This window comes from Gigantopelta aegis, chromosome 2 (assembly GCF_016097555.1).
Source record: "Gigantopelta aegis isolate Gae_Host chromosome 2, Gae_host_genome, whole genome shotgun sequence".
NCBI classification, from domain to species: Eukaryota; Metazoa; Mollusca; class Gastropoda; order Neomphalida; family Peltospiridae; genus Gigantopelta; species Gigantopelta aegis.
This window is the reverse complement of record NC_054700.1, coordinates 14,832,744-14,848,283: the sequence shown is the minus strand read 5'-3', so window position 1 is coordinate 14,848,283 and position 15,540 is coordinate 14,832,744. Positions and strand designations below refer to the sequence as shown.

Here is a 15,540-nt window from a genome sequence, read left to right as displayed (position 1 = left end):
TAATTTGAAATGTCCCATAGGATTTAAGCCAAATGGAATGAGTGTGCATTTTGATAAAGGAAGTTTGTCGCAATTTTGATGGCCGTTCTAAATATAAAAGGTAGGGAGCTACGTATAGGTTTGGAAATTAGTAGGCCGAGAGTAGCTCGTAGTTAAGACCTACGGATGATGAGGTGTTTCCCTAGGTTGCCCATTGGGCCTGATCTCTTCTGAAATTTTCCATTAGTAGCAAGGATCTTTTTTATGGGTTGCTAGTCACTTTGTACCATGGTCATTTCATACCATAGTCATTTCATACCTAATTTGGTCGTTTCATACTCTGGTCATTTCGTACCATTGCAAAAAGTAATTTCGTACCTTGGTCATTTCATACTCTGGTCATTTCGTATCATTGTGAAACGTCATTTCGTACCCTAGTCATTTCGTACCTTATAACTTGTCAGAAAATATTTTTAAAAAGGCTCACAAGAGGGCCCCCCCCCCCCCCCCCCCCCGGTTCCTCCTATGGGCCTGAATACCAAATATGGCTCTTGTCAAGTAAAATGGTATTTGACAGGTATTATGAGTATCAATAACAATATGCTGCAAAATAACATTTACTGAATTTCAAACTGTCTAAATAAACTAAAAAACCCCAAAACAACACTGCTTTTATGCTATGGTTGATTTGTTTTCTATATACTGGTATGAAATGTCTAGGGTACGAAATTACTTTTCACAATGGTACGAAATGACTAGGGAAAGAAATGACCAAGCAGCATGGTACGATATGACTAGCCTGGTACAAAGTGACTATGATTCTTTACAAAATAACACATACCGCAGTCTTTAATATACCAGTCGTGGTGCACTGGCTGGAATGAGAAATGGCCTAATGGGCCCACCAATGGGGATTAATCCTAGACCGACCCGCATCAGGCAAGCACTTTATCACTGGGCTACATACCACCCCTTTGATACAAAGATGCTCAGAGATGTGTTTTTCATGGCAGTTTAGTGTTTTAAAACTTTTATATTGGGATGTAGAATGTAAAAATAAAACAAAAATTTACTAAAAAGGGACCCGTCCTGGATCCACCAATGGGTGTTTCCTCTTGTTTAGGGTCTATACTGAGGATGGTAAAATATCTGCCTGCTCCCATCCACTTTAAATTTTAGGGGTGTCCCTCTTGATATTCATAGATAGAGAGCACCGGGTTGGTATCTTTAGGGTCAGGAGGGTTAGGATGCGGGATTGCGTGTTCTCGTTCCAGCCAGTGCTCCACAACTGGTGTAACAAAGGCCGTGGTATGTACTATCCTGTCTGTGGAATGGTGCATATAAAAGATCCCTTGCTGCTAATCGAAAAGAGTAGCCAATGAAGTGGCGACAGCGGGTTTCCTCTCTCAATATCTGTGTGGTCCTTAACCATATGTCTGATGCCATATAACCCGTAAATAAAATGTGTTGAGTGCGTCATTAAATAAAACATTTTCTTCCTTCCTTTTCTCTCATTCCAACCAGTGCACCACAACTGGATAAAAGCCATGGTATTTGTTTTCTTGTCTGTTGGAAAGTGAATATAAAAGATCACTTGCTGCATTAGAAAAATTGCAGCAGGTTTTCTGTAATGACTACGAGTCAGAATTACCAAATGTTTGATATCCAATAGCTGATGATTAATCAATGAGCTCTAATGGTGTTGTTAAACAACATAAATTTCTTCTTTTTTAGCTTTAGGGTTAGGTTCCCCAAAATCAAAGGTAGGGAAGCAATTGATCACTCCCCTTAATTTTTTTCGTGAGGTCGGGTAATCAATTTTGGTGGATACAACTTTAAGATACTAGTAGTACCTTTAAAACATGTTGAGGTGTTGTTATCAATGTTTTTTTGTGAGGTCAGGTAATCAATTTTGGTGGATGCAACTTTAAGATACTAGTAGTACCTTTAAAATGTGCTGAGGTGTTGTTATCAATGTTTTTCAGCATCAAGAAAGCTGTGGCTTTGATCAATGATCTTGAGTCGTCCAAGTTTCCATTACTTCTGTCCAGAATAACCCAGAAACTACATCTGAAGGTATTGTTCATTCACAATGTGTGTGTGTGTATGTGTATGATGTGTGTGTGTGATGTGTGATGTGTGTGTGTGTGTGTTGGTGGAGTAGGGAGGGCTAACATGTTTAGCTGCTGTGTGTTGATGTAAAACTATTTTTCACTTAAGTTTCTTTAGAAAAACCAAACTACTTTATTACTGACTCAGACTGTTTTAAGCAAAAAAGACAGTTTTGAGACATATACGTACATGTATTCAGGCACTGTTGGAAAGGTTTATGACTATTGTTTCAAGTCAACAAGACATTGGTTTTGAGACATGCTAACACTAGTAACAGATACAATATTCAAAATGAAGGCATTGCTGTAAAGAAAAAAAGCACATACTTCCATTTTATCTAATTGTGAACAGAAGAGGCATAAAAGAGACCATAATGACCATCAATAGCAGATATGAAAATATAGTTACGTTTTTAGTTACGGTAATAAAATAATAACACCGGTTAGTAATCTATAAGCTATGATCTTTTATTTCCACCGGGGGGGGGGGGGGGGGGGGGGATTTAGCTCAGTCAGTAGAGTTCTCACTTTTAAGGTGACATTTGCAGCAAAACATGACTAAAATGTTATTTTGCTGCATATAGACATATTTCAAATGGGCAAATGTTAAGTACTGACAGATAATGTACATGTACACCAGGGCCCCGTTCCACTAAGCGATCTTAGCCCTAAGATCACCGTAAGTGCATAACTACCATATGTACTTAAGGTGATTGTAGCACTAAGTTCGCTTCGTGGAACGGCCCAGATGTATACATTTTGCCATTGTTGAGGACCTTTACCAACGACATAAAAGTGCCATCGGTGATGCTCTCTACCTGCAATTTATATTTCAACGGAGGCGATTGCCGTCGGCGCATCGCTAAGTTCTAGTCCTGCAGTGCACCGTAACTGGTCAACGGCTGTGGGGAAGTGCATGTAAAAGATCCCTTGCTGCATTTGGCAAAACTCTGGCGGTTTTCCATCTGTCAGAATTAACAAACGTTTGACATCCAATAGCCAATGATTAATTCATCGATGTGCCCTAGTGGTGTCGTTAAACAAAAACAAACTTTAACTTTTATTTCTGCATACCGTAATTGCACTTGCAGGGACTGTGTTTGACAAATGTTTGAGAAAGTCATAGCACTCAAAGAAACTTTGGCTAGTGCCCTGTGTATTATAGTAACATACACGTAGGTGAATATTTACGCAAGTCATGACCGAAAAGACACTAGTCGACAACAGTGAAACTTTTGCTCTCTTTTTTTTCTTCAAATTTTTTATTATTGATATTTTTAGTCAGTTGAAAATTGATTACCGTAGTAACTACTGTTTAATGTTTTAAAATTGTGTAGCGATCTCTGAAACTTGTGTAGCGATCTCTGAAACTTGTGTAGCGAATCGCAACATGATACCGAACAAAATGTTCCCTGGGACATTCCCTGCTAGTGAATTTTTTTAGTCCCACTAATTGACAGTTATTTATACTTAGGTTGTACTATTAATACACACATGGCTTCACTTTAGTCAAGCCTTGTAAATGAGTGGTAATAAATAAATCTTATAGTATTATATTGGAGCTCTCTGCTTACCGGATAAAATATTAGAACAAAACAGTCTTGATGGAAATAAACAAGCGGAAATTGGATTAAAATACTCTTAATTTAATGTGGATAGTGTCAGTAAAATTAGAAAGTACATATGCTCTTAAAAAACCCAGTAGGGGAACCTGAAATATTAAAACATACATTTTGACCACAGACGTCCTAGTAAAGAACATTCAAGTCCGTTTATCAACACACCGAAACACATTCCATAGTTTGCACATGCATTACACAGTTGCCCCGTACACGTGTGGGGTGTCATTCTCGATTTTGACAATTTCCAGGAAGGTCCATTAATCACTGTGGAACATTATTTCTGTCAATCTTTTCATTCTGTTGATCATACAGTTGTTATTCTTTTGTTTTAGTCATTTTTATTGTTTGAATTTGCGATATACTGATAAAAAACCCATCAACTTTCAAATTTCACTTCTGACCCCAATCGTCCTTCAAAATCTTTGGTGGTCATAAAACCTACTGTGATACTGAACTACCGGTTGTGATGTTTGCCCAATTAATTCACTATTATCATATAACCATTCCCCACAGCTAATATACCTTACAATTTTGGCAATTGTAAATTCTTATTAGAGTTCCCCTACTGTTTTTGAAGAGTATGTATATTATTAACATTTGTGTTTTCAGGATGAAAGAACTTTCAGTGAAGAGGAGGAAGAAAAGCTACAGCGAACATTTGAGTTATCTGCCCCTGACTTGGAGTTAATTCTACAAACACTGGAGTTCATTTTACAACAGGTATGACCAGTATGTTGTCGTCTCACCAGATGATTGCAACTCGCCAGTACATAAATATAATTCACATTTAACGAAACAATCAATTATTTAAAAAACATTTTAAAATTGAATAATTTTCCGGTTCATAAGAGTTTGAAATATTGTCCCATGAATCTGGCCGTATGTATTCTAGTGCAATCAACTAGTAGAAAGGTGTCAGAAAGCTGTGCTTGAAAAAACGTCTAGACAGTAAGCTGGTTTCATTGTTTAGGAGATACATGGCTGTTGCTTCCTGTTATGTCAGTCTGTAAACGAGGAGTATCCCGTTTACAGAGGGTCTGGTTTTGGTGGAATTCAGGTTTACAGAGGGTCCAATTTAGAGGGGTTTCACTGTATAATATGTAATACAGGGCTATAGATCTGGCAGTCACTAAATTGGCAATTTTTTTTAAACAATTGGCAAATTTGATTTTTATTTGGCAAATACATTACATGTAAAAATTTCAATTTTGCACAACGCATGATGTCCTCACCAACGGGTATGTAAGAAACATATTTTTTTTTATAACACATGAGTTGTTTACACAAGTACGTGTGTTAACAATCTCGCGATGTACGACTGGCTGTTCCTAGGTGATGATCAGGTCACCAGTGCCATGCATCCAATGAAAAACAACACAGTGGAAATAAATTACACTGTGACGTATAGTTAACCTGACAATCATGTGTCTGTGACGCGTCAGTTACCTATAAGTGCAACGGTTGTAAATAACTTTTAGTCGCAAAAAGATGTAAAAATTTGCTTAAAACTTGGTTTTTGAAGATATGTAAGAAATAAAAGAATACATTTCTGTCCGTTAGATAACATTTATCTCAAAGCTTGTTATTTCAAAACGTATCAAACTCGCTTTCACTCGTTAGATACATTTTAAAACAACTCGTTGAGAGATAAATGGTATCTAATAGCCACTCATGTATTATTCTCTGTTAATAGATGCTTTGGCTGCATTTTTTTTTATCATCCAGAGTTAGCCAGCCCTGTAGTAATACATTTTACTGCATGTGCATTAATATACGTATTATGACACACTCACAGGTTGAATATTTCTATTGTGTGTCTTCCAGGCAGCCTATCATTCCGCTAAACCTGCTGTTTTGACTCAACAACTACAGCAGCTGGAATTGGCCGAAGACAAGGTGAGTGAGTTCAGGAAGGAAGGAAGGAAATGTTTTATTTAACGACGCACTCAACACATTTTTTATTTATGGTTATATGGCGTCGGACATACGGTTAAGGACCACACAGATATTGAGAGAGGAAATCTTCTGTCACCACTTCACGGGCTACTCTTTTCGATTAGCAGCAAGGCATCTTTTATATGCACCATCCCACAGACAGGATAACACATACCACAGCCTTTGATATACCAGTCGTGGTGAACTGTCTGGAGCGAGAAATAGCCCAATGGGCCCACCGATGGGGATCGATCTCGGACCGACCACGCATCAAGCGAACGTTTTACCAAGGGGCTACATCCCGTCCCCAGTTCATTTCAGGATGTTTAACATGCTCATTCAGGACCGAGGGCCTCATAGTGCATGCCTGTCATGGGCTCAAATTCTGACTGTTGCCTGCTCTTCTGACTAGGACAGGAAAGGGAGGGGGGAGAGTTGGTGGGGGAGGGAGAAGGCAGGATCACCCATACTGGCAGGTGCAAGGTGGCACAGACTCCCCAACCAGGGTCGGAAGTGGACATCTGGGATGGTGCATATTAGAGCTGGGCTGTGTTGAAATTACAGGATCTGTATCAGTATGTTTTTTTTAGGTGATTTACCTCAGTATTTGGTTGGATGTTCGCCGGGTAACGTTAAGCATAACAGCTTCCTCTATTTCCCAGTGTCTCCGAATTTTTTTTAATGAATTGACAAATTAATTAATGAAGTGAAAATTCAAGTTGTTCTCAGAATTGAAATCCACTTTCTCATTAACGTCAAATATGATTTTATGTAAATATTTACAATTTTGATTATTCAGATGATTTATGGTTTTATAAAGTCTATGTACTGTTCTTGATGTTATGGACTGTGTTGTAGACTTTAAAAAAAATTAATCTTCAATAACTTTTGTGATTAAATTCACAAATGTTATGATGCTAATAAATTTGTATGTATTTATTTTTACTAGGTACAAGCCATTGTACAAAAATGGACAGCAAGTGCAAAAGAAACAGTCCAAAAGCTAAGGGAAACAACTCTTGTGCCAAAGCAGGTAACTAATTTCTTCAAGTAGCTTAGGGACCAAAAAAAAGAAAGAAATGTTTTATTTAACGACACACTCAACACATTTTATTTACGGTTATATGGCGTCAGACATATGGTTAAGGACCACACAGATTTTGAGAGGAAACCTTCTGTCGCCACTACATGGGCTACTCTTCCGATTAGCAGTAAGGGATCTTTTATTTGCGCTTCCCACAGGCAGGATAGCACAAACCATGGCCTTTGATGAACCAGTTATGGATCACTGGTCGGTGCAAGTGGTTTACACCTACCCACTGAGCCTTGCGGAGCACTCACTCAGGGTTTTGAGTCGGTATTTGGATTAAAAATTCCATGCCTCGACTGGAATCCGAACCCAGTACCTACCAGCCTGTAGACCGATGGCCTAACCACTACGCCACCGAGGCCGGTCTTAGGGACCATGTCATGATTACTCAAATGGTTTACTAACACCCAAGTTTTATTTTCCTCTACTGATGTCATTGAAAACATTAGTGGGTGGATGGATGATTACTAATGACTTACAGATACCTGTGTATTATTTTGATGTACTAAGGTCGACAACAGACACTTTTTGCACCCTTGTTTTGGCTTCGTACACAATAAATATAACATATCTCACTGTAATTTCACTTGAAATCCAAATTTCATATATGGTACAATTTTTTAATTACAAGATTTTCTTCAAACACATCCAGGTGCATTAGTAATGTAGAAAAAAAAAAAATTCAATAGCAATTTTGCATTGGAATTTTTTGCAATATTCTGAAAACGGAAACGTCGTTTGCCCAGTGTATTGTTATTGTAAGGAGATGTAAAGTGACATCAATGGAATATTGAAGTCATCCAAATCCAGAATTAGCTGTATTATTACAATGCTTCGCCACATTAAAATAAAAACTGGTCTACTAACCTTGACCCCTGTCGAAATTCTATAACGATCAGACAATGCTGTTTACAGGTCAGTATGTTTTTATTTATTCATAATTGTGGACAAAATATAAAGTTTAAGTTTCAAAAGATGAAAGAAGTCAAAAGTGCCTTTTGTCAGATATATCATGTCAAAACATTACCGTTGGATATGTTTTATTTATTGTGTACAAAGCCAAAACAAGGGTCGAAAAGTGACTGTCATCGACCTTAATGTTGGAAAAAACTGGATGGATATGGATGGATGGATGGATGGACAGCATGGTTTTGGTTTAATGATTACCATGTTGTTGTTGTTGTTTTTCAGTTAGAAGATGTGAATTGGCGGTTAAATCTACAAATGGCTCAAGCGAACAAATCAAAGCTGAAAATCCCAAACGCTTTGTTTGAACTGGGAGTTAAGGACCAAAACACAGAGGTAACTTTTTTTTCTTTCTTTTTTTTAATTCCACAGGATATTACTGCTGAATAGCACTCATTTAAGGATATTTGAAACATTTCTGTATTCCCCTATGTAATTTTGTAAACAATGGCTGGGATATGATCACCCTCACACCCTTATGTCTGTGCTAACAAGTTTTGGTTTTTTATCAATGATTCTTTTTCACATTTCTATTTGCTGTGGACATTGCTAGAACAAAACTGAAAAAAATGTCACTGGAAACTAGTTTTCAAAATGTCACCCTAGATGAGATACAAGATGATGAAAGGGACTTAAAAATGATAGGTGAATATCAGTACGGTAAGTACCAAAATAACTACACTGGCTGAGCCACCATAAATGACGTATTGAGGCGAAGTGTAAAACATGCAAACCATGAAGACTGTTACATTTTAATATATCTTCTTTTTTGCCAGACCAAAGAAAAAATAAGACTGGAATTCACCCATGATGAACTTTATGCATTTTACAATCAAGTAAGTTTAGAATATGCCAAGGAATTTTGTCCACATTTTATTAATTTCAAACACCAATATTTTGGTAACTAATATATCAAAGCATTTCTTGGCGCTAGATTCTTATTAGTTGACCATAAGCTACTTAATGCTGCAGTAAAATTCATCTGACTACCATAAATGGTCATTGGTAGCCATTTAATTGATCTTGACTCGTTGCAATAGCATTATTACAGTTTTATTAGTAAAAAGTTAAAAGTTTGTTTAGTTTACCAACACCACTAGAACACATTTATTTATTAATCATCGGCTGTTGGAAGTAAAATATTTGGTAATGTTGACATAGTTTTAGAGAGGAAACCCGCAACATTTTTCCATTAGTAGCAAGGGATCTTTTATATGCACCATCTCACATACAGGATAGCACATGCCACAGCCTTTGATATACCAGTCGTGGTGCACTGGCTGCAGCAAGAAAGGGCCCACCGACAGGGATCAATCCCAAACCGACCGTGCATTAAGCGAGCGCTTTACCACTGGGCTATGTCCCGCCCCTCTTAGAGAGGAAACCCGCTACATTGTTTTAATTAGTAGCAAGGGATCTTTTATATGCACCATCCCACAGACAGGACAGCACATACCACAGCCTTTGATACACCAGTCATAGTATTCTGGCTGGAATGAGAAATAGCCCAGTGGGCCCACCGACGGGCATTGATCCCGGACTGACCACACTTCAAGCGGACGCTTTATCACTGTTCACTGTTTTATTAGTAAGTCTGATGAATGTTTTATGTCTGCATTCAGCGGTTTATTGCAATCCAATAGTAATATGAGGGGACTGGATGTAAAAACACTCACCTGATGTCACTGTGCAATCAGTCTAGAATCGATCACCATCAATTCCACTGGGCTATTTCTTGTTCCAGTCAGTGCTCCACAATTTGTGTAATAAAGGCCATGGTATGTATTATCCTGTCAGTGGGATGGTGCATTTAAAAGATTCCTTGCTGCTAATTGGAAAGGGTAGCCAATGGCGGCAGCAGGTTTCCTCTTTCATCTGTGTTGTCCTTATCCACATATATATTCGATAGCATATAACCATAAATTAAAATGTGTTGAGTTCTTGTTAAGTAAAACATTTCTTCCTTCCTTCTAATATAAATGAACAGCAACAAATGTTTGGATACAATAATGTTCAAAATAGAGGTATTTGAAATTCACAAATTAGCTAAATTCTAACATGGATTTGGCATACATGTAAATTTTCTTCTCTTTGCCGTCTGTATGCTAATTGTTCTTCGTAACTTAAACATAGTACATATGTAATGTATTTACATTGGTGTACACGTATAGCAGTGGCTAATGTGTTTTTACGGTCCATATCTAATCAGACATTCATTGAGTACATACAACTGAAGCTGTTATAAAGGGCACCTTGTATATACGGGCTATTTCTTGCTCTAGCCAGTGCTCCACGACTGGTATATCAAAGGCCATGGTATGTGTTATCCTGTCTGTGGGATGGTGCATATAAAAGATCCCTTTCTGTTAATCGAAAAGAATAGCTCGTGAAGTGGCGACAGCAGGTTTCCTCTCTCAATATCTGTGTGGTCCGTAACCATATGTCCAACGCCATATAACCGAAAATAAAATGTGTTGAGTGCGTCGTTAAATAAAACATTTCCTTTCTTCCTTGTTTATAAGAACCACCTGTCTATAAAGACCATTGTATGATAATCACTTGTCTAAAGAGTATTACAGCAGGCCTCGAATTTGGCAAATTACGAGGGTATGGCCATTTAGCGTAGACCAATGGAGATATTTTGATGGCTTATGAACAGAAAGCAGGACAACCAGACCAACTTGAACAAGTATCGTAATATAATACATTATTATCCATATGGTTCAACATAACCGAGTTAATAATAATTATACAAAGCACACGTGTAACAAGTGTAATGACGTACTTTTGCGAAGCAACATCTAACATAACGTTGCTTCTCCAGTCCTAGCTCAGACTGTGCATTTGAAACATGACGTCATTTCGTTGTCTCCTTCTAGTTTTGGCTGAAACATTTTGAGTTGCGTCTTGTTATTCATAAAGAAAAGAACAATAATAATATGGATAATACTAATAAAGAAATTATTACACTCGCGTCTGAGTCGTACTGATTTAAAAAAAACTTTAAATACATCTAGAAATCTACTTGTCCGCCAATATTATCACTTGTCCAAATAAATGGTTTATTTTATTCAAGTATCAGGATGATGCTTGTGATTGCTAAAAATTAAACTGCACTGAACAGTTTTACTTGTCCACTGGACAACCACCGAGGCACATTTTGCTTGTCCAAATATATTTTCACTTGTCAGGACAAACGGACAAGTGCTTACTTCGAACACCATTTCTAACTGGTTATGGTATGTTAAACAATATTAACAATATCATCAGACTACCACAAGTGGTCATTGGTAGCCATTTAATTGATCTTAACTCATTACAATAGCATTATTAAAGTTTTATTAGTAAAAAGTTAAAGTTTGTTTAGTTTAGCAACACCACTAGAGCACATTGATTTGTTAATCATCGGCTGTTGGATGTTAAATATTTGGTAATGTTGACATAGTCTTAGAGAAGAAACCCACTACATTTTTCCATTAGTAGCAAGGGATCTTTTATATGCACCATTCCACAGACAGGATAGCACATGCCACAACCTTTGATATACCAGTCGTGGTGCATTGGTCGCAACAAGAAACGGCCCAAAGGGCCCACCGACAGGGATCAGTCTCAAACCGACCGTGCATTAAGCGAGCGCTTTACCACTGGGCTATGTCCCGCCCCTCTTAGAGAGGAAACCCGCTACATTGTTTTAATTAGTAGCAAGGGATCTTTTATATGCACCATCCCACAGACAGGATAGCACATACCACAGCCTTTGATACACCAGTCATGGTATACTGGTTGCAACAAGAAATAGCCCAGTGGGCCCACCGACGGGCATTGATCTCAGACTGACCACACTTCAAGCGGACGCTTTATCACTGTTTTATTAGTAAGTCTGATGAATGTTTTATGTCTGCATTCAGCGGTTTATTGCAATATAAAGGGACTGGATATAGCCCAGTGGTAAAATACTCATCTGATGTCATTGTGCGATCAGTCTAGAATCGATCATGAACATATATTGTATTTATTTTTATTTTTTAATGTTTTTGTATATATATTTTTTTTGATCATCAGTTTAGAAGGGATACCTGTTTATAAAGAGCACCATGTATAACAACCACCTGTCTGTAAAGAATATTGTGTGATAATTATCTGTCATAAGAATGTTATAGAACAAAAACCTGTTTATAAACAACCCCATTAATAAAAACCACCAGTCTATAAAGAACATTGTCTGATAATTATCTGTCATAAGAATGTTATAGAACAAAAACCTGTTTATAAACAACCCCATGTATAACAACCACCTGTCTATAAAGAACACTGTGTGATAATCATATCTAAAGAATATTATAGAACATGCACATGTAAAGTTGTGTGTCCACGTGTGCATATTCAAACGCGGCTAAAATCCTATTCAGTGAAATAACATGAGACTATTTCCATTTGTCCGATGCAAAATGCAGTCCTGCGTACAGCTGTGGATACAGTTGGGGTGGGGTGGGGTTTCAGATGGACCATGTAATAGTAGATAACAGAAACGTGTCCGAAAATACACAAGTGGATACAAAACCATACTAGTAATTGCATAAATGGATGTTTTGTAATTTAACTGTTGAATTTTGATATTGATGTTGATCATCACTTTATTTGTTTGCATTTACCATAGTTTGACACCAAATAGCCAATGTATTTTTCGTGCTGGGGTGTCGTTAAACATTCATTCATTCATTCATGCATAAATGGATACACACAAAGTATGTTTTCATACTCAGTGTGTTTGGTTACTGGTTTTCATACTCAGTGTGTTTGGTTACTTGTTTTCATACTCCGTGTGTTCAGTTACTTGTTTTCATACTCAGTGTGTTTGTTTACTTGTTTTCATACTCAGTGTGTTTGGTTACTTGTTTTCATACTCAGTGTGTTTGGTTACTTGTTTTCATACTCAATGTGTTTGGTTACTGGTTTTCATACTCAGTGTGTTTGGTTATTGGTTTTCATACTCAATGTGTTTGGTTGTTTTCATACTCAGTGTGTTTGGTTACTTGTTTTCATACTCAGTGTGTTTGGTTACTGGTTTTCATACTCAGTGTGTTTGGTTACTGGTTTTCATACTCAATGTGTTTGGTTGTTTTCATACTCAATGTGTTTGGTTGTTTTCATACTCAGTGTGTTTGGTTACTTGTTTTCATACTCGGTGTGTTTGGTTACTGGTTTTCATACTCAGTGTGTTTGGTTAATGGTTTTCATACTCAATGTGTTTGGTTGTTTTCATACTCAGTGTGTTTGGTTACTTGTTTTCATACTCAGTGTGTTTGGTTACTGGTTTTCATACTCAGTGTGTTTGGTTATTGGTTTTCATACTCAATGTGTTTGGTGGTTTTCATACTCCGTGTGTTCAGTTACTTGTTTTCATACTCAGTGTGTTTGGTTACTGGTTTTCATACTCAGTGTGTTTGGTTACTGGTTTTCATACTCAATGTGTTTGGTTGTTTTCATACTCAGTGTGTTCAGTTACTTGTTTTCATACTCAGTGTGTTTGGTTACTGGTTTTCATACTCATTGTGTTTGGTTACTGGTTTTCATACTCAATGTGTTTGGTAGTTTTCATACTCAATGTGTTTGGTTGTTTTCATACTCAGTGTGTTTGGTTGTTTTCATATTCATTGTGTTTGGTTACTGGTTTTCATACTCAGCGTGTTTGGTTACTGGTTTTCATACTCAATGTGTTTGGTTGTTTTCATACTCAATGTGTTTGGTTGTTTTCATACTCAGTGTGTTTGGTTGTTTTCATATTCATTGTGTTTGGTTACTGGTTTTCATACTCAGTGTGTTTGGTTACTGGTTTTCATACTCAGTGTGATTGTTACTTGTTTTCATACTCAAGGTGTGTATTTACTTGTTTTCATACTCAAGGCGTGTATTTACCTGTTTTCTTCATACTTTGTGTATTGCTCGACTTTTCCTCGACTACCTGGTTCACGTGTACCTGTGTTTGCCAGCTTACTACAGGTGTGTGAAGACAAACTCTCAAGACAGCTAGCTGCCTATGACCTTTCCCAAACCGTCACTCTCCCAATGTCAGGTTTCCTTGGCAGAGAAGTAGGTTAAAAGTTGCCGCTTGTTACAGCTATAGCAGTGTGAAGAGAGAGAGACTCCTTACAGCCAGGGTCGGGAGAGTTCACATTTAAAAAAAGACACTTTGAAAAACATGCACAAAGGACATGTTGTGTTGTTCACGTCAAAGGCTTGTTAAAGTTGTCGGAGACCAAACAGTCGCCTGGGAATTAAGACCTGTTGGACACCTGGGTGTTATGAAAAAGTGGCTCCCTTATACCACCAGTGTTAGCTTCTTGACAGGTTCTTGCCTTCAGTGAAAACCAATGTGAGGTACATGCATAATAGGTCGGCGACCAAATAATGACATTTTTCTTGAGGGGATCAAGTTTATGCATTTATCGTTTTGAGGGGATTATCGTTTTGATCTACAATGGTGGTGTTGTGTATTAGAAGTCATCGGCAGCTGTTTTTGATGGGACATTGCACAGTGACAGTCGTCAGTAGATTAGTGGTATTAATATTTAGTTTTAAATTGTACATGAAAGGAAAGGAAAGGAATGTTTGGTTAATGTCACCTCGGCACATTTTAAACTATGGCTGTTTGGTGTCTAACATATGGTTATTTTGACACTTGGTCGAGAGTGAGAGAGGAAAGGAAAGGAATCTTTGTTGAACATGGACAAAAGTAAATGTAAGCAGGCGCATGTGCAGGGGTGTTTTTCAGGAGCCGAAATCCCTCTTCAAGCACATTTTCCTCTCTTTTTTTTCAATACCTTTTCTGAAAGAGTATTGTCTCAACTCCCCTTTAAACTTCACTTCAATCAATGCGCACTAATGATATCTACCATCATTTACTCTAATGACACTGCCTGGTGAATATCACACATATCTACCATCATTTATTCCAATGAAAATGCCTGGTGAATATCACACATATCTACCATCATTTATTCCAATGACACTGTCTGGTGAATATCACACATATCTACCTTCATTTATTCCAGTGACACTGTCTGGTGAATATCACACATATCTACCATCATTTATTCCAATGACACTGTCTGGTGAATATCACACATACCTACCATCATTTACTCCAGTGACACTGTCTGGTGAATATCACACATACCTACCATCATTTACTCCAGTGACAGGGTCTGGTGAATATCACACATACCTACCATCATTTATTCCAGTGACACTGTCTGGTGAATATCACACATACCTACCATCATTTATTCCAGTGACACTGTCTGGTGAATATCACACATATCTACCATCATTTATTCCAGTGACACTGTCTGGTGAATATCACACATACCTACCATCATTTACTCCAATGACAGGGTCTGGTGAATATCACACATACCTACCATCATTTACTCCAATGACAGGGTCTGGTGAATATCACACATACCTACCATCATTTATTCCAGTGACACTGTCTGGTGAATATCACACATACCTGCCATCATTTACTCCAGTGACACTGTCTGGTGAATATCACACATACCTACCATCATTTACTCCAGTGACACTGTCTGGTGAATATCACACATACCTACCATCATTTACTCCAGTGACACTGTCTGGTGAATATCACACATACCTACCATCATTTACTCCAGTGACACTGTCTGGTGAATATCACACATACCTACCATCATTTACTCCAGTGACACTGTCTGGTGAATATCACACATATCTACCGTCATTTACTCCAATGACAGTCTGGTGAATATCACATACAGTAAACTCTATATGTCGAAGTTGCTGGTGCCAGCCGGTT

General features: G+C 37.7%; 1 protein-coding gene across 1 annotated transcript in view; it reads left to right on the top strand.

Annotated features, from left to right (window-relative positions):
• LOC121381673 (COMM domain-containing protein 10-like) overlaps positions 1–15,540 on the top strand; it is a 38,042-nt gene that overhangs the window by 740 nt on the left and 21,762 nt on the right. The window contains exons 2-7 of the mRNA XM_041511019.1: positions 1,965–2,055; positions 4,322–4,432; positions 5,537–5,608; positions 6,597–6,680; positions 7,929–8,039; positions 8,480–8,539. Coding sequence (XP_041366953.1) covers positions 1,965–2,055; positions 4,322–4,432; positions 5,537–5,608; positions 6,597–6,680; positions 7,929–8,039; positions 8,480–8,539 — 529 coding nt within the window. The remainder of the gene's footprint in view (positions 1–1,964; positions 2,056–4,321; positions 4,433–5,536; positions 5,609–6,596; positions 6,681–7,928; positions 8,040–8,479; positions 8,540–15,540) is intronic.